This window comes from Arvicola amphibius, chromosome 13, assembly GCF_903992535.2.
Source record: "Arvicola amphibius chromosome 13, mArvAmp1.2, whole genome shotgun sequence".
NCBI lineage: Eukaryota > Metazoa > Chordata > Mammalia > Rodentia > Cricetidae > Arvicola > Arvicola amphibius.
The window spans coordinates 41,548,214-41,568,534 of record NC_052059.1 but is presented as its reverse complement, the minus strand read 5'-3'; the positions used below and the strand labels follow the sequence as shown (position 1 = coordinate 41,568,534).

Here is a 20,321-nt window from a genome sequence, read left to right as displayed (position 1 = left end):
ATTTTCTCATCTTGACATATCTAGCCCTCAAGTCTAAATGTATTTCAAATACCACCCAGAATAATCTCTTAATACAAATTATACACAATTGCATGTGAGTTTTAATGGTTGCCCACTACCCTTATAAACTCCATATAGCCCATAGGGACTTAGAGAACCTAATGCCCCTTCTACCTTACCTTTACTACACTGACTAGGACCCCCATCTACCTTAGGTTTCTTTCTAGTCTCCAATTTCATCAATTTCCTCACACAAGACGACTTTTGTCTGGTTGGCATTCAGTTGCCTTTCAGGTCTCTAGTGAAAATATCACTTCATCAGAAAAGGGAAGCCTCTCGAAATCCTGTCACTTCTATGTCTCTCCTTCATGTCACTCCATTTGTTCATAGAGACCGCCCCCCCAATAAACGTTAGTTAGTGCTTTCTTCTCTTATCACGACCCACACTAACAATGTGCAATATTCCACACTACTCTCTATACTTATGCTATACCTCACCTCAAATGGTCTGATAAATACTCTCTGAAGCAATGTTTACTGCTTTCTGGCTGTTACATATGCAGGCCAGTTCTGACTTGTGGGACCTTTTCTCCAGCTTTTCCAATTTTCATGTTGAACTCATGTCTAATCATTAAAACCTATCTAAAATGGCACCATGTCTGTCATGAAAAATTCCCCATTACACCAAGTCCATGTGATTCAGCAGCCTTATAATTCTTTATATGAGCTTATATACTAGGTCATGTATCTTACATTCTTCTTAAAGAACAAACAATGTCTTATGCAAACCTCCAGTCCTACAATTTCTATATAACGCTCTGCATTTCCCTTACGGTTCGATATCTCTAAAGTCTGAAAGGATGACGCAATGCGTTTCTACTTACATGTCTGCTGCAGTGTGGTTACTCTGGAGAGGAAGGCTGAGAGGACAAGCAGATTCAAGCTGCTCAGGTCCTTCTCCATCCTTGGATTGCTTAATGAGATCAAATAAAGGTGAGTCCTGGATGAAAGAAAATGGAATTATAACAACATCAGCAAGCATGTTTTCTCTGAGTACATATCAAAACTATGTTACTTGGCATGGTTAAGCACTTATAGCTTTAGGTAGAATGAAATCCTTTACTCCATTTTGAAATTCTTGCTTGCCAATTTTGATACTGTATTCACACACACAAAAATAGGAAAATGTATGATCTTAAATATTCCTCTAACATTGAATAGATGTGTCTTGGCTTTTGATTTTTTTTTTAGAATATTCACTTACACACACACACACACACACACACACACACACACACACTCTATTGGTAATAAAACCAAAGTTTAAGTATAGGATTCATTTATGCTTCAAATATGCCTTATGCTCATGGACTGAGATAATTTTTATCAACATTTTGGTTGAATCTTTTTGACTATGATATATCACATGAGGTAGCATCATGTTTGGATGTAACAAATTTTGGACTTGGGGCTGGGAAATAGCCCAGAGATAGAAGGACTTCTTAGGCTGACTCAGTCCTCAAAACAACAACAAAAAAAGCTTTGATTTTGAAGCACTTCAAATTTCAGAGGTTTGGCTATTGCTGTGTATAACCTTACTAGGAAAGAAGGCAGAATTTAGACAAAAGACACACAAAATATTCAAATAATGTAAAGAAAATATTACATCAATAAGCAGAATTATTAATAAAACTGAAAACAAAGATAAAATATATGGTTTTATCAACAAAGATTAACAACTATTATTTAAAATAACAAAGCACCACTAAAGTTTATAAAAAGAGAAGAAAGAGCTAATCAGTGTTAGGAACTAAAAGTGGAATATAAAAGATATAAAAGATAGCAGGGGACCTAAAAACAAGTTTATGTCAATTAATTAGAAACCTTAGACTATATTTTAAAAATTCTACAAAAACAAATCATCAAAGCTAAATGAAAAAAATATAATTTACATAATCTTGCCACTATTAAAAATTTGAATCAGAGTCGGGCAGTGGTGGCACACACTTTTAATCCCAGCACTCAGGAGGCAGAGGCAGGGAGATCTTTATGAGTCTGAGGCTAGCCTGGTCTACATATAGAGCTAGTTCCAGGATAGCCAGGGCTACATAAGGAAACCCTGTCTCAAAAAAACAAATCAATAAATGTGAATCAGTAATTTAAAACTGCCCCACAAAGAAAAGCCCTTTTAGGTTTTACCAGGAAATTTTATCAAAACCTCAAAGGAAAGATAAACTTGTTTTTAGTTGAACTCTCTCTAAATTGAGAAAATATATCTCCTTTTATGAAGTGGAATATATCAGCCATCTCTTATGTTGTTAAGGGAAGACTTTGAAACTGAAAAAAAAAAAAAAAAACAAAAAAACCCAGAGGTCTGAGTTTGGAGGAACAGATCAGTGGTTAAAAGCAGGTGCTGCTTTTACAAAGGAACCAAGTCGGTTCCCAGAACACACATAAGACAGCTCACAACCCCCTTAACTTCAGCTCCAGGGGACTCAACACTCTCTTCTGGCCTCTGTAGGCATCTGCACATGTACATATACACACACATGCTAATGCATATGCATAAATAAAAATAAAATAAGTCTTAAGAACAAACAAACCAGCCTAGAAGTCATAATGAAAACGACAACAAATCTGAACTCATATAAACTGGGCCACAATTAATTCCATTCAACTTACTCTTTAAAAATAAGCAATGCCAGTGAAAGATAGCCAACATAAGAATGGGAGAGGAGATGTCAGATAAATGGGTAAATGGAAGCCCAACAACAAGGAAAAGCCAACAGACAAATCAAATCAAATCTTTTTAAAAAGATTACTTTATGTGTATGGGTGCTTTGCCTGAATGTATGTCTATGTACCATGTGCACATTTTGTTTCAGATGTTCTAGAACTAGATGGTTATATGCCATGTACACTCTGGAAATCTCAGATCCTCTGGATGAACAGAGAGTGCAATGAACCACAGAGACATCTTTCTAGTCCCCCATATGAACTTTTTACTCTCGAGAAGGTCTAGAAGCCATACCAGATGTCTTGGGCAGTAAGACAAAAAGGGAATTAACAACAGGAAGATTGGCAGAACTCCAAGGTAAATTAAACAACAAGACATTTTGCCTCCTCTTCTCCTGTCTATAGTGATGAAAAATGGAGATTAGATGAGCATAAAACAGAACTGCTTGCCCTGAAGTCTGCAGACAGAATCTAAGAAGGAACCACCATAATAAAGAAGGCAGCATTCGAGAAAGGTTTTGATCACACATGTTATACATCCCATATTGCTTCCTTCTCCACAGCCGAGGATGTTTGAGACTATGGTCATATCCTCCAGGCATGAAAACATATGCATCAAGCTGAGTAAATGTTGACTCTAAGAGAAAAGAACTGCAGATATTAGCAAACCAAAGGCTTTACAAGAGAATTATATCCATGCAAGTCACCACACAGTCAAAATCCCTTCCTGGGTAAACACAGCCTCAGGCTAACTTGTAGTGATTACACTTAAACATGAATGCCAATCAAGTATGTCAGGGAAGTTTTTACTGTGAAAGTACCAAAGCAGACCAAACAAAAAGCCCTTTGAGAGAAACATTTCAGGAAAGAAGAAATGTAAAAAGAAAGAAAACCCAACAAATTAAGTTACAGATGGTTGTTACCTCTAATATGGGTGTTAAAATGAAACCCAAGTCCTCTGCAAGAGCAACAAATGCTCTGAATGTCTGAGCCATCTCTCCAGTTCTGGTTTGTTTGTTTTCGAGACACTCACTGTGAAGCTATCTGGCCTGAACTTGCTATATAGACGAAGTAGGCCTCCAATTCATATATCCCCTCTGCCTCCTTAGTTCTGAGATTAATGACACGTACCCATACCCAGCAGGGTTTATTTTTCTTAATTGTTGAGATATTAGGTAAGAGTATTTAAATTACAATATTGTAAAATCAGATGATACAATGCTAAGAATTTGGACTAGGGCTTAACAAAGTATCATATAAATATTTGATGACATTATGGTTATAGTCTTATAACTACAAATACCAATAATGAAGGACAGTGTATCTTTGCAAACATAAACATATGCCTAGTAATCCATCTATCCACCCAGTACATATGTGCACGTTGTCCAGAAGTATTGATCTGTCACTCAGCATCTTTGTACAGAGTGAACTAATCATTCTCTATCACAAAATAACAAGATCAAAGAACTCCCTTCTTCTCCCTTTCCTTGCTTGTTCCTTCTCTGTCTTGAATATTCTTTGACCAGAGCATTCCAAGGCTCAACCCACACCACATTCTCATCTCCTGTAACAGCACCTCCCAAGTATCTTGTCAAGAGAGCTGTAACTCCCACTGCTTCTTACCTGTAACTGCTGTATTCTTATAGCACTGGTCATTACTTGTTACTACATTTGCTTACTTGCTTATTAACTATCTCTAATGCAAGATTCAGGACAGTGCATTTTGTCTGTCATTCACAACAGTTATTTCTAATGCTTAAAACTGCTTTGCAAACATTAGGAGCTGAACGAGTATTTCCTGAATAAATGGAATGGAGTGAGAAGACTAAAGTTCTCCAAATTTCTTGAGATTAATTCTATCTTAAAGTAAGGATAAGGTTAAAAAATTCTACCTTAAAGTATACAAGAATAGTTATATATTCTTTTAAATCCCATAAACATAATTTTAAGTCAAGCGTGGTGGTGTGTACCTTTAATCGCAGCAGAGGTAGATGGATCTTTGTAAGTTCCAGGCCAGCCTGGACCACACACCATGAGTTCCAGGATAGTTAAGCACAAACAGTACAACACTGCCTCAAACAAACAAACAAACTCCTTCTTCTCCTAATTCTCCCCTCACAATACTAGTCAAAGAATAATATGCATCGTCTCACAAGTATAAGCATGCCAGCTGTTTCAGAGTGCCTTTCCAAATGCTTTCTTTAAAGAACAAAGCATGGAAGAGCACAACCGTGGATTCTGTACAGCCTGGACTAAAAAGAAATGACTTGAAACTGTAAACCATCAGTCTCTGAACAAACAGCAAGCAAATGTGAAGCACTGAGACCAGAGGCCAGAAAAGACATGCTTCCTATCCTCTTTGTGGAGAGTCTAGTGGGAAGGAACAGACAGTAATTAAGTAAGAAAGTAACTTTATGATTACAAATTCAGAAAGTGCTATAAAGTAACGGAAAATATCTGCAAAATCCGCAAAAGTTTATAGTGTGGGAGAATAAATATTTTAAGGGGAACTGACACAATGTGAGAAACAGACATTAAAAGGGGAACAAGGCATAAGGAGTCTTGAAAGGAAGTCAGATTGTGATGAAATTAAAGAATGCTTTGCCAAATTTGCCAAAAAAAAGAAAAGAAAAAAGGAAGAGAAAGTTATAAATGAATGAGGAAGCATAACAAGGGCAGTTCAAAGGTCAGGAATAAATGTGCTGGCACTGCTGAAACGAGGAGACACGAACTGTCTCTTCGATGTTATGACTAAGGTTTACAAAGACAAATATCTTATGATTAAATGACCACAATTAGAGAAATTTCCTCAAATAATCTTGCCTCTTAACTGCGATCTTTATGTCAGAAAATCAAAATCACAAAATTCTGCCTAAGAGAATTTCACTGGGCAGTGGAGGAGAGGGTGCCTGAACTGGCCTTGTCCCATAGTCAGACTGATGAATATCTTGAATATCACCATAGATCCTTTGTCCGATGACAGATGGAGATAGAGACAGAGACCCACAACAGAGCACTGGACTGAGCTCCCAAGGTTCAGTTGAAGAGCAGAAGGAGGGAGAATAAGACCACAAGGGGTTGGTCCACCCACTGAGACAGTGTGCCTGATCTAATGGGAGCTCACCAAACCCAGCTGGACTGGGACTGAATAAGCATGGGATCAAACTGGACCCTCTGAATGTGGCTGACAATTGGGGCAGACTGAGAAGCCAATGATAATGGCAGTGGGATTTGTCTCTAAGGCATGTACTGGCTTTTGGGATCCTAGTCTATTTGGATGCATACGTTCCTAAGCCTGGTTGGAGGATGGAGGGCCTTGGACTTCCCACAGGGCAGGGTACCCAGCCCTTTCTTAGGACTGGAGGGGGAGGGAGGAGAGGGAGTAGAGGTGTGGAAGGGAAATGGGAAGTGAAAATTTTCAATGGTATTATTTATAAAGCAATAAAAAATAAAAAAGAAATGTACTTGCCTAGCATGCGAAACCGAACAAAGCCCCATGTTAGCACTTGAAGCATTTCACTGGCCTTGCTTTCTGATGTTTCACTTTTAAGACACCTAGAGTTCAGAGGACTTTATAAGCTTTGTAATTTCTCAGAACTTGAACTCATTTAAGATAAGCTCTTGAACAGCAATAGAATATAGTTCCATTGTAGGCAACTTGCTTTCTATGTGCAAGGCCCTAGATTCAATACCCTAGATCAACAGCACAACACAAAATAAGTGCAACTCCTATCTTCTTCTTTCCTATCTCCACCATGTCCACCCTCAGCCACTTGCCATACAGAAAAGAGACATGGACACACAAAGACACAGCACATGTGTACATGCATGCACACGTATAATCTATCTCCGCAGGAACTATGAACTCTATTTTTCTATTCTGAAGTAAGTTCCTAAAGAGTAACTATGTTTTCTTTTTTTTTTAAATATTTATTTATTATGTATACAATATTCTGTCTGTGTGTATGCCTGCAGGTCAGAAGAGGGTACCAGACCCCATTACAGATGGCTGTGAGCCACCATGTGGTTGCTGGGAATTGAACTCAGGACCTTTGGAAGAGCAGGCAATGCTCTTAACCTCTGAGCCATCTCTCCAGCCCAAGAGTAACTATGTTTTCTTAAATAGTAATATTATAACAGCTCAATTTTCTGTCTCCTTATATTTCTAAAGAACTTTCAAATTTTCTCTCAATTTTATTTTCTAAAATAACAACTAACTAAATACTAAATACTAAATATTAAATACTAAATAACATAACTAAATAACTAAAATAATAAACTAGTAACCCAAGAAAGTCTGAGGTGTTTCAGATGCATAGATTCTACTGTGACATCACAAAGTCCCTAATTTCTAATAGCCAAATGCTGGAAGAAGAATTTTGGTTCTCCTTTTTCTAGCACTTTGACTAAAGTAATCAGGATAAGAAAGCAAAATGTCAAAAAAAATTATATCACATTCAAATGAATTTAAGAGAACTCATTTTAATTACACATTAGACTTTCTAGACAAAATTTCATGTTGGCCATTGAGAATTATACACTAGAAGGAAGATGACCAAGTGGTCTATCATCCCTAAATTTCATAACTATGGTAACTATGATTTGATTACACAAAGACATCACTACATACTTCCATCTTGTTTCTTTCATAACTAAAAGTCTACCTTCATGTTTCCCCTGTGTTTAATAAGAACACAAGTTAATGCTTACTGAGCATCTACTAGGCTTTATGCTACTTTACAAACATTCCTCCATTTAGTCCTTAGACAGTAGATACTATTATTCTATGCATTTCACAGATAAAGAATCAGAGGCAGGGAAGTTAACATACACGTCCATATGCCTAGTGAATGGTGCTTCAAGGCTACTTGCTCCTAGAACTTGTGCTGCTGTGATTATACTAGGATATACTGCTATGCTCCTTTGTTCATCTTCTCTGTTCTTCCTCTGCGTGTTGTCATGCTTTTTTGTTTGTTTCATCTTGGGTTTTTTGTGGTTTTTTTTAAAGATTTATTTATTTATTATGTATACAGTGTTCTGTCTGTATGTTTGCAGACCCGAAGAGGGTACCAGATCTCACTATAGATGGTTGTGAGCCACCATGTGGTTACTGGGAATTGAACTCAGAACCTCAGGAAGAGCAGTCTGCACTCTTAACCTCTGAGCCATCTCTCCAGCCCACTTGTTTTGTTTTTTGAGACAGGATTTCTCTGTGTCAAAGTTCTTGCTGCCTGAAATTCTCTTTGTAGCTCAGGATGGCCTTGAAATCACAGAGATCCACCTGACTCTGCCTCTTGAGAGCTGGGACTAAAGGCATGTGTGACATGCCTTTTTTAAAAAAAAAAAAAAAAAAAGATTCATTTATTATGTATATGGTGTTCTGCCTACATATATGCATGCATGCCAGAAGAGGGTACCAGATCTCATTATTTATGGTAATCAACCACCATGTGGTTGATGGGAACCGAACTCAGGACCTCTGGAAGAGTGCAGTTAGTGAGTGTTCTGAACCTCTGAACCATCTTTCTGCCCCTTGTCATGATGTTTTTAAAACCATGTTTCTACTCTATTTTCTCCCCCTAACTGCAGTTCCATCTCTTAAAATCTCATCAATCATTCATCTGAAGACACCAAGACATAAAGCACATTCATGGTAGTCCCTACTACACAGAGTTATTAATAATCTAAACAAAAGCCTTGGTACTATTACATTTAGATCTGGATTGTGTCCCAAATACTTATGTTCAAAGTTTGGTCTCCAATCTATGCCACTATTAGGAGTAGGTAAAACTTTTAGAAGGTATAGCCTAGTGGGAAGAAGTGAGGTCACTAAAGGTATGATATTGAAGGGGATATTGTAATCCTGGCCCCTCTTCTTTTCTCTGTTTCTTGTACTATGTATTCTTGACCTCAATGTTCTGTCCAGCTTTAAGACTCAAAACAATGGAGATCAACCTTTGAACCATGAGCCAAAAATAAACTTTACTCCTTTTAAGTGGATTTTCTCTGGTATTTTGTCAGGGACAGAAAACTAACACATGGGTAAAGAAGGTGGCACATAATAAGCCAACAGGTATTCTGCCCTAATGCTATAGTAAAGCACCAATAACTTTATTTACACTGTTTTATTTCCACTCTAAAGAAGACACTATTTCTTTTACTGCTCTTTTAAAAATATGAAAAGTAGCTAAGAGTAATCTGATAGGCACAGTAAGTGATATAGGTACAGAATGTGGTCTAAAGCTTTCCGACTCTAGAGTCCCTATTTTTTTGGTTTTGTTTTTAGCTTTTATGTTATAGTTTATAGTCTAATAAATAAAACAGATTTGTAAATAAAAATATCAACAAAGTAGTTAATTACACAATATTAAAATGTACAAGGTATACAGAAAACAAAGGAGGAACACTTAACTCAAATCAGGTGTGTTAGGGAAAACAACTTAGATTTTATGCCTGAGGCAAATCCCAAAGAAAGATTAAGTTATTTTAAGTAAAAAGGAATAGGGCACAGAAACAGAAGAAGAATTATGACCCTTGAGAAACTTTATGTAGTTCATTAATAATAATAAAAAAAGATCCATTTTCCATTTAAAAATGAAATCCCTAAGGCTAGGTAATTTACTAAGAGATTTGTTTAGCTGGGAGTTCTGGAGCCTGACTGTGTAAACATCATGGTGCAGGCTCTGCTGAGACCCTCCCTGCCTGTGTCACCTCAGGGTAGAGGGAATCATATGAAAGACAGAGTAATTAGATGGTAAGACAGGAAGTTAGAGCACTAAGAGGGGCCTGGCTCTCTTGTTGTAACAAGCTTCTACATCAGCACACTGAGAACCAAGATTCTAAATAGTCAAACCATAACAAGGCTGTAACAAACAAGATGATACATGTAAAGTGCTTAAATGGCACATAAGCCTTTAAGAAAGCAATTATTAGTTCTACAAAACTAAAACGCAAACTGTGTAACAAGGAAACAAGAAATGATAAACTTACTTGGGATATCTAAGGAAGTGAATAACAAGTTCTACATAAGACTTCAAAAGAATCTTCCAAATAAAATCCCAGGAGCTGATATAATGAACACTCAGTAATAGTTTTACATCAGTAAAATCTTCTATCAGTGACTTTAGTAAGTAATATGACCACATCATAGAATAAGTTAAATACGGCAAGTCACAAATAAGAAAGCCGATGACAGAATTTGCTTTCTAGCAGACACAGCATGCAACTTTCACAGCCTGCGTCCAGGATCATCCAATAACTTCTAACAGTGATTCTTTACATGCTTGGGTATTATACAGACCATCCACCCCTAAACTGTGCCAGGATTAGTCTGTGCCACCAAGAGATATGTCAAAAGTGACAGCATGAGACGTCTGAGGTTAGCTTATTAAAGACTGGCAGTTTCCACTTTAGGAGATCTTGCTTCTGAGATGGGGGAACCAGCTGCCATGTAACAAACAGCTATGGATAGGCCCATGTGACAAAGCATCTGGCCATTAGCCACACCAACAGACATGGGAGTAAACCTTGAAGCCAATCAGTAAAGCCTTAAGCTGACTGTAAAGCTGGTTGACAACTTCAAGATCTCTCATGAGAAAATATGAGCCAAAATCACACATCTATGGTGCTTCCTGACCTTCAGAAATTCATGATAATAAACATTTATTGCTTTAATTGCCAATAGAAAACTAATACCTCAATCAATAACTAATACAGCCAAAACTTGGTTTTTTGTTTTTGTTTTTTGTTTTGTTTTGTTTGTTAATTTCCATTTCCTTCCCTCCTCCTACTTCCCTCCCCTCCCCTCCACCCACACCCCCACTCCTTCCCTCTCCAGGCCAAAGAGCCATCAGGGTTCCCTACACTACGTTAAGTCCAAGGTCCTCCCAACTCCCCCCAGGTCCAGGAAGGTGAGCATCCAAACTGACAAGGCTCCCACAGAGCCTGTCCATGCAGTAGAATCAAAGCCCAGCGCCATTGTCCTTGGATTCTCAGTTAGCCTCCACCTTCAGCCACATTCAAAGAGTCCGGTTTGTTCACATGCTCCATCAGTCCCATTCCAACTTGGTGATCTCCCATTAGATCTGTCCCACCGTCTCAGTGGGTGAACGCACCCCTCAGGGTCCTGACTTCCTTGCTCATGTTCTCCCTCCTTCTGCTCCTCATTAGGACCTTGGGAGCTCAGTCCAGTGCTCCAATGTGGATCTCTGTCTCTATCTCTATCCATCACCAGATGAAGGTTCTATGGTAATATGCAAGATAATCATCAGTGTGGCTATAGGACAAGGCCAGTTCAGGCACCCTTTCCTCTGCTGCCCAAGGAACAAGCTGGAGACATCTCCTTGGACACCTGGGAACCCCTCTAGAGTCAAGTCTCTTGCCAACCCTAAAATGGCTCCCGTAATTAAGATATATACTTCCCTGCTCTCACATCCACCCCTCCTCCATCCCAACCATCCCATTCCCTCAAGCTCTCCCCATCCTCTCCTTCTCCCTTCTCTCCCTCCATCTCCCCTTATCCCCACCTCACCCCCACCCCCGTGCTCCCACCCCCTGCCCGGCAATTTTGTCAATTTCCAATATCCAGGATGATAACAATATGTTTTTCTTTGGGTTCACCTTCTTATTTAGCTTCCCTAGGATCACGAATTATAGGCTCTATGTCCTTTATTTATGGCTAGAATCCACTTATGAGTGAGTACATACCATATTCCTCTTTGTGGGTCTGGGTTACCTCACTCAGTAAAGTGCAAAACTTGGTTTTTTAAAGCCACTATGAAGAAGAGATGCAATGGCAAACTTCTGCAATAAAATACTGGTATTTTTCTCTGTAGCACTGCTGCCACCAGCACTCAGGCAAGCTGCCTCATGACATTACTTATCTGCTTAAACTAACTGTCAGTGTAATTGTTCTCTACATATTTGCTGCTTTGGTAACTAATCCTGTGACGGAAACCAGATTCTCACTGTCAGTAAGATTACTATGAATCTCATCAAATAAACAATACTTCCAGAAAAGTGGAAGCTGTAAGTTTATTCTAAATGACCTTCCATAATTAGTATGTACTTCTAAAGCAAGCACAAACTTCTCCTGAGATTAAAAAATGTCAAGACTATTCAGACACAGTGCTCCTAAAAGAGATTCTGGTTGCCCAAGGAGAAGGGAAGTCTCCAGTGCTGGTAGAAAAACTAACAATAGGGAAGCAACAGCAGGAACTGCTATTGTGTGCTGGTGTTTTAAGGAATATTATTGGATCTACATTACAGGAAATGTTTTTGTACTATCTGAAGCCACTGTTTTGCCTCACAAAAGGAAACTAGGATAGAAAATAGAAAACTTCTGGCCTTGGCCTTTCTGCGAGCTCCTTCCCATTTATTTCTCCAGTCCTTTAATAGTGATATTCTTCTAGATACTTTGCCAATACGTTGCTAGAGCTACTGTCGTGGGTTTACCTACATCTATATATTTCCAAATAGATATTTAGAACCAAAGTATTCTTTCACTGCAAGTCCACACTTCCAATTGGATCCTAAAGATTCCCATATGAATATGTGACAAATGTCTCAACTATAGCACATGAATAAGAACACTGACTCCCTTCACCACTAGTCAGCTTCGATTCTGCCCAGTACTGTTAGGATAGCTATGCTATCAACCACCCATCTCTGATCTCTCTACAGATATGAAAATCATCCTTAGTAATCCTTAATTTCCTGTAGGCTTCTAAATTTGACTCACTTTTATTTTTTAGCACATTTTAGTCTTTGTATTTAAAACTGGCTTCCTATGGTCTGCATAGAGTAGGCCCTGCTTTTTCCCTACTATAAGATTATTTTAGATTATTTTATGTATATTAGCATTTTTCCTGCATGTATAAATCAACAGAATCAGTGAATAAAAGAAGATAACATAAGCAGGAAAAGTATTTTTTATTTGTTTTGCTATTTTGTGGTGCTGGGGAGCAAACCTAGGGCCTTGGCCACTGAGCAATATCCTGAGCCCAACAGGAAAGATTTTTTATGTGCATGTCCTGTTTTCCTAGGTTTGTAATCAGGACAACAATTCAGCAACCTTTAATGGTCTGGTCAAAAGGGCCCACTTCTGTTTAACTAAAACAACAACAACAACAAAAGGCTGGGCTCTGACAGGGGCTCCTATAGAGCCCATCCTTCCGCTCACTCTCCTTCCGCTCTTTTGTTTTCAACCTCTCTGAGGCAAGGCTGGCAACATCTGGTATTGATAGGAAACCCTTACATTTCCTAAGAGTTAGAATCTGTTGATTAAAGCAATTGCAGTGGCAAACTAATAAAAATGACCATGGAACTTTTGCTGTGGGTTGGACGACCAGACTTGGAGCCTCACCAGTAGCCCTAGATGGTTGAGTGCACCCATCTGTAATGAGCCAGTCTCCTTCCCTGGGTCTAAGCAGATTAAGAGCCCAAATGCCTAAAGTCAAATTATGTTTCTGGTTATACTTATACCTGGAATAGTGTTCATATAATTATATCTTTAAAACATCTGTTGTCTATTTTAAAAATACTGTTATCTATTTAAAAATATAATAGTCACTTTGGTTTTGAAGGTAAAAAAAATTTTAAAGATAAAAATGTTAAATTCGAATACTAAAAACTATTTTTAAGTTAAGGATAAAATGACATGTTTATTCAGAGCCTCTCTGTTTTTTGTTGCTTGTTTTAAAAGGACTAATTTTGCTAATTGATTCTAACCTATTTCTTTCTATAAGGAAATGTTTTTACATGGGAGGGCTTGGAAGGATGAAAGGGAAAGGGGAAAATGACATAATTATATTATAATCTTTAAAACAATTAAAAAGAAAATGTTCTATTTAAATATTACATGAACTACAATATGAACATATTATTTTCTTTCCACTGCATGCGACACAGAATCAAAATTATCCAGTAAAAGCTGTATCTTTTCCTTAAAAACTTCACACTTTATGTAACACTTATCTTTTAGTGCCTTATTTTTACTTATTTTCTGTTTTGTAAATTTTATTTTTATTTATATGTGAGTATATGTGCTCACAGAGGTCAGAAGAGGGTACCAGATCCCTGGAACTGGAGTTACAAGCAGTTATGAGCCACCTGATGTGGGTGCTGGGAATTGAACTAGGATCTTTTAGAAGAGCAGCAAGAGCTCTTAACTGTTCAGCCATCTCTCCATCCTTTTAATGAAGATCTGATCTAGGCTTCCAACCTGTCAAGGCAAGAGCTCCACCACTCCCCTACACTAGACCACACTTTTATTTTTAAATTGTATACCCCTTTCCCCAAACTTTTGTATAGTCTGTAATTTTTATTATTATTTTCTGTGCATGGGTGTTGTTTTGCTTGCATGTGTATCTGTGCACCATGTGCATGCCTGGGGCCCACAGAGGCCAGAAGAGGTCACTGTATTTCTGGAACTGGAGTTACAGACGGTTTATGTGGGTGCTAGAATCAATCCTGGGTCCTCTGGAAAAGCAGCTGGTGCTCTTATCCAATGAATGAGCCACCTCTCTAGTCCTAAAAGGTTTTCTCTTTTTTTTATTACATTTATTCACCTTATTTTATGAATAAGTGTTTTGCCTGCATGTATATAGATGACCTTATGCATGTTTACTGTGCTCAGAGGTCAGAAGATACCACTGAATCCCAGGAACTTGAGTTCCAGATGACTGTGAGTCATCATGTGTGCTTTATAAGTAGACCCCAGAACCCAGAACCCAGTCCTCTGGAAGAACATGTGCTCTTAAGTGCTGAGCCATCTCTCTAGGCCCCAGAAATCCTTCTCTCTCTCTCTCTCTCTTTCCCTCTCCCTCTCTCCTCTCTCTCTCTCTCCTCCCTCCCTCCCTCCCTCCCTCCCTCCCTCCCTCCCTCCCTCCCTCCCTCCCTCCCTCCCTCCCTCCCTCCTTCCCTTCCTCCCTGTTTTTTGAGATGGGTTTCTCTGTGTAGCCCTTGCTGTCCTGAAACTCTATAGACCAGGCTAGATTTGAATTCAGAAATCACCCCAACTTTGCCTCCCGAAAGCTGGAATTAAAGGTTTATGCCACATGCCCAGCAATATCAGTTAAATTTCAGTCATGTTAAGATTTCAAAAAGCTTATATATATTCAAACATAAAACAAAGTTCTTTGCTTAATATTTACCTAAGCTTTAATCTAAATGTCTAATATTCTATCAGGAAAAAAAAGACTGGAAGCTACATAAAACAGTGGATGTTGTGGATCTGATGCCCCACTGGCCTGCCTTTTGGCGCCGGCAGCATGTCATCACTCACCCCACCGCTAGGCACGACGCATTTCCACTGTTGCTATGAGAAGAGCTGCGCAGTGACACAGCACCCTTAAAGGTCCCAGCCACACCACACTGCTCTCAGTCTGTCATGGCCATGTCTCACCTGACATGGCCTTTCTCTTTCTTCCCTCTCCTCCAATAAACCTCTTGCATTATCAGATCGTTGTTATGATGTGACTTCTTAGTGGCTCACCTTGGCCAGCTAGCCAAAGGAACCTTTTCCGATACTTTATCATTACAACTTGAGTTATGCTAAGAAACTAGGATTACAGTTCCAGCTCTAGCAATAAACAACCATGACCAAAGAATTTGCTTCTCACATACTTATGAAGAAGTCACTCTTCTTCAGCTGTGCTTGAATGACTGACACAATTGACTGACACAATTGGAATTACAGAGGTGGGGGGTATAGAAATAGTACTCTGTAATGTGGGCCTGAGCAGACTACTCTTGGGTTTTAGGATGAAGTTCTATTACAACATTAAAGAAGTCTAGAATTAACCCAATGTGTAAGGTACTCAATAACTAACTAACTCAAATAAACAAGTCTTTCTCCGAAGGCAAGCCTCTGTCTACCACAAGATTGGCTTCTGCTGCCCTGATCAATACTAACAAAGTATGTACATGGCATTACTTAGGATCATTCCCTCTTCTGGCATGCATCTAGCACAGGAATTATCTGTTCAATAAAATGTAATGAAACAAAGCACACTGTCCTAGTTCATCCTACAACTCAACTAGTATCTGAAAGTTCAGAAAACTGGCAGCTTACTGAATCTAACTAGGTTTTTGCTTTGTTTGTTTGTATTTTACAACCAAAATTTTTCATTTCTTTTCATTTTGTTCTGAAAACCATCTATAAAGTCAGAAGGGCATGGTCATGATAGATTTTTGCCCGAGGTAAGTCCAAGTTTAGGAACAAAAACATCTTTATATCTCAAGATGAGAGTTCTTTTCACTATGCATATACAGACCTGACCTTTTTCACTTAATATACATGTATAAGGAATAGGCCTAAGGACATATAGAGAGAGGGCTCTGTTTTATTATACTCCCAGCTTTGTGATCCTCCACCATCTGCTCCCTGCCTAATCCTAAAACTATCATAACTCCAAATTCTAGTTTCTTCACTAGCATTTTTTTTTAATTTTAAAACAGAAAGAACTGAAAAAGATTTCAGAGATCTAATTCATGTCTTTTTACAAATATAACAGAGAGGTTAAATGACTTGAAAAAGGTCTTTTTTTAGTGATAAAGATTAAAACCAGGTCACTAAGAACCTAGTTTAATTGGTCTTTCCACTACTTCTTACTTCTTCCAAAGTAACTGAAATAACTTTAAAATCAGCAACCCTCTTTGTCAATGTTTACAAAGATTTCATTATCAGCTGGTCAGTAGTGGCTTGGAGCACGCCTTTAATCCCAGCACTCGAAAGGCAGAGACAGGCTAATCTCTGTGAGTTCTAGGCCAGCCTGGTCTACAAGATCTAGTTCCAGGACAGGCTCCAAAGCTACAGAGAAAACTTGTCTTTAACCCCCCCCCCTCAAAGATTTCATTATCAAATTAAACCCTATGTCTCAAAGCATTCTCTGTACTGCTCTTATAGAAATTTAGGGTGGGAACAGATTATCAAGTCTGTGTATGTGAAGGGTATTAGGACTATGTTAATAAAATTACACCAGGACTAATTATTGTGAACACTAGCTCTAGCCTTCAAGACCTGAAATTGGAGATGTTCATTTGTGTTTTAAGACAGCTGTGTAGCTCCTTGAACTCATTATGTAGCCCAGGTTCGTTTCAAACATTCCATCTTCTTACCTTTGCCTATGGAATGCGCTAATTATAGACAGGAGCCACCAGAACTGGCTTTTGTTCTCCCTCAAAGACCTCATGGTCTCACAGTACCAGTGGTGGGGGCAGAGGGGTCATCCCTCTTCTTAAAGGCCTGGGCCCTTTCTGCTATCTCTGTTTCCACCAGGAACTCACTAAATTAGCTGGCTAGGATTACAAGTGCTGGGCCAAGAGTGACTTTTTGTGTAAGTATGTGGCTGCTGCAGATTTACTGAGTATAATAAGGAACTTCTACCTGGCCCAGTTTCTCTGCTCTTACACATTTTTCTTCCTCCTGCTCCTCTGTGGTACATATTTCTTGTCCAAACTAGTTTCAAAATTACAAATTCTTAAACGTTAAAAGTAAAAAATTGATTCCCTGATACTGAAGAGTGAAGGCCCAATGTGACACCTTAAACATTCAAAGAATTCAAAGAATCTGGACCAAATAGCAAGCAGGAAGGGAATTTTGTACAGCCTAATTCCTTTCTTTTACAGCCAAGGAACCAGATTCCCCACTGGAATGAAGTGACAGTACAGGAAGTGCCTGCATTCCCTGCTGGGTGTTCTCTGCAAACTGTGAGCAGCCATTATTTTATATCCTACAGCACAATTTCTTATTCACGCACAAAGAATCTATGCTAGTAACCAACAAGTCCAGATTTTCTATAAAGGAAAAAACCTTCAAATATCCCAGAGATTATCTGCTGGTCCCTTCTTCAGATCAGTGTCCTTATGTGTTCTGTGCCACAGTGTTTCAGTCTCTGGCTATGATGAAACCAGCACCCAGGAAGAGCACATAAAAAGGCTTAAGAGATTTCAAGGCCACCAGAAGCAGATCCTCTGCACTAAAATGTTAAGCTTAATCCATCACTGAACCATGTATGTGTGTGTGTGTTTATAAAATCTACAAAATGATAATACATTTAGCCAGAATTACAATTAGACATTTGGTGCTTGTCCTAAAACAAAGCTGACAAAAAAATGTCCTTTTACAATGAAGTATTTCTGTCAACAGAAAACACACATATGGGTACACATGTGCAGATTAATTTCAGAATCAAAAGGGAACTTTTCCTGGATACTCTCATGGTTGTATTTATTACAGAAGGGCAACACATAATTTTTAAAATAAAATGTATCAGATTCTTTTCACCGACTTCTCTAATATTATTTCACATACCTTCTTTTATCTTAGACTGCCATATGGTTTTCATTATTTTACTACTGTATAAATAAATGTATTATATAAAATTTATTTTAGTTAACATTTATTACATTTAAACTGAATATTTTTAAAAATAAATTAGTGGCCGGGCTGTGGTGGCGCACACCTTTAATCCCAGCACTTGGGAGGCAAAGGCAGGCGGATCTCTGAGTTCGAGGCCAGCCTGATCTACAAGAGCTAGTTCCAGGACAGGCTCTAGAAACTACAGGGAAACCCTGTCTCGAAAACCCCCCCCCAAAAAAAAAATTAGTTTAGAACGGTATTGCTCACACTTCTCACATTTTCAGAATTTTATCATTTTCTGAGATATTGGCAACTGATCCCAGGGCCTCAAGCATGCTCAAGGTAGAGCTCCACATCCTAAGAAAAGTTTTTTCTACCTGCGTGTGGGTGTTTTGCCTCGATGTATATCTATGCATTAAGTGCATGCAGTGCCTACAGAATCAGAAAAGGATCCCTTGGAACTGGAGTTACAGACATTAAGCATACATACAGTAAGCTGCCATGTGGGTGCTGACAATAAAACCTGGACACTCTGGAAGAACAGGAAGAGCTCTTAACTGCCGAGCCATCTCTCCAGCACCTCCACCTAATTCTTTTTCGAGACAGGATTTCACTGTGTCGATATGACTAGAACAGAACTTAGTATGTATGCCAGGCTCTCCTAAAACTCCTGAGTGCAAGGATTAAGGCATGCACCACCACTCTCAGCAAATTATTAACTCTTTTAATTAACTTTCATTTACAACTGTTTTTTACTAAGTTATCTATATATTACAACACCCTAAAAACCAGTCTACAGGATATTTTACAGACTTATTTATTTTTATGTGTATAAGTGCCAGCCTCTGTGTGTGTGTGTGTGTGTGTGTGTGTGTTGGGGGATATATCACATTCATTCCTGATATAGCCAGAAGAGGCTGTTGGATTTTTCAAACTGGAGTTATGAGTAAATCACCCCATGTGGGCACCGGTGGTCCTGAGTTCACTGCAAGAATAGCACATGCTCTTAACCACTGAGCCACCTCTCCAGCCCCACTATAATTATTTTAAATATTATAATTTCCTTTAAATTGTTCTTAGAATTTAAAGAGAAAAAATAAGTAATTTTACTTGATTCATTAAGCTGATCTGTAACAGGATGGCAGGAGGTAACTGAAAGACTAGAAATAAAGAGATAAAACATAATATTCATATAGGTAAATGTGCCTAAGTATATGCATAACTGTGGCAGTGAAAATGAAGGAACAACACAAAATTGATACTCCTAGCAAAACCAGAAATAAGCAGCATGAAAAAGAACTGAAAAGAATGGCTGGGGTGGAGAAATGGTTCACTGGGTGTCAGGTGTGCAAACAGGTTGTGGCTGTGCTATTAACTCCAGAGGGGTGCAGGGCAGACAGGAGGATCACTAGGAATGGCTGTCTGCAAGGCTAACTCCAGGTTCAGTGAAAGACCCTGGCTCAAAGGGAAAAGAATAACAAAATAGGAGGTAGGGCAGAACACCAACATCCTGACTTCATGATAAATTTAGATTCTGAAGAATGATAATCCATTCATCAGCACACACTTTAATTTTTACTAAGGGTAAAGATTTATGTCAAAAATCTGAAACAAACATATTATTGATAATAATAAAAGCCTAATTGATAGTAGATATGTATTTTAAGTATCAATAATTAAAACATGAAAAATATATAAATGAACAGTTTAAAGAATAACAGTTAAGAAACAGGAATAATATGTGGAAGGATGTTCCAGTACAGAACTAATATATGTTCATATTTTAAATGAGAAAGTACCACTTTCAAAATGAAAGGAAAAGTGAATAGTACCAGAACACACAGTAGTATATATTACATAAAAATGATAATAAGGAAACTTAAAGTAGACCACTCATTTTATATCTTTCCTAAAGAGCTATTAACAGAAAAATTTTATCCATTGAGAAGAAAATGTTATTAATTGCTTCTTTGTTCATTACAGCACTCAGAGTTCCTATCTGCCTTCTAATGTGAACACACATATATCTGCTTTCCACACCAAAAGCAATACAAAAAAATTCAGACAGTCAATCTCTCCTGGATATAAGTAATCTTCTTCCACTATTTCATCATAGGTGAATTCCTAATCAAAACAGATTATAATTCACCATCAAAAGTTAAGTTTTAGAGTAATGTGAATTAAAAGATGCAGAACACACGATTACACTTTACTAATTTAA

At 38.2% G+C, this 20,321-nt stretch overlaps 1 protein-coding gene across 1 annotated transcript in view; it reads right to left on the bottom strand.

Annotated features, from left to right (window-relative positions):
• The window catches only part of Rb1 (RB transcriptional corepressor 1), a 135,247-nt gene that overhangs the window by 17,153 nt on the left and 97,773 nt on the right, over positions 1-20,321 (bottom strand). The window contains exon 18 of the mRNA XM_038310142.1: positions 885-1,000. Within this exon, the coding sequence (XP_038166070.1) occupies positions 885-1,000 (116 nt within the window). The remainder of the gene's footprint in view (positions 1-884; positions 1,001-20,321) is intronic.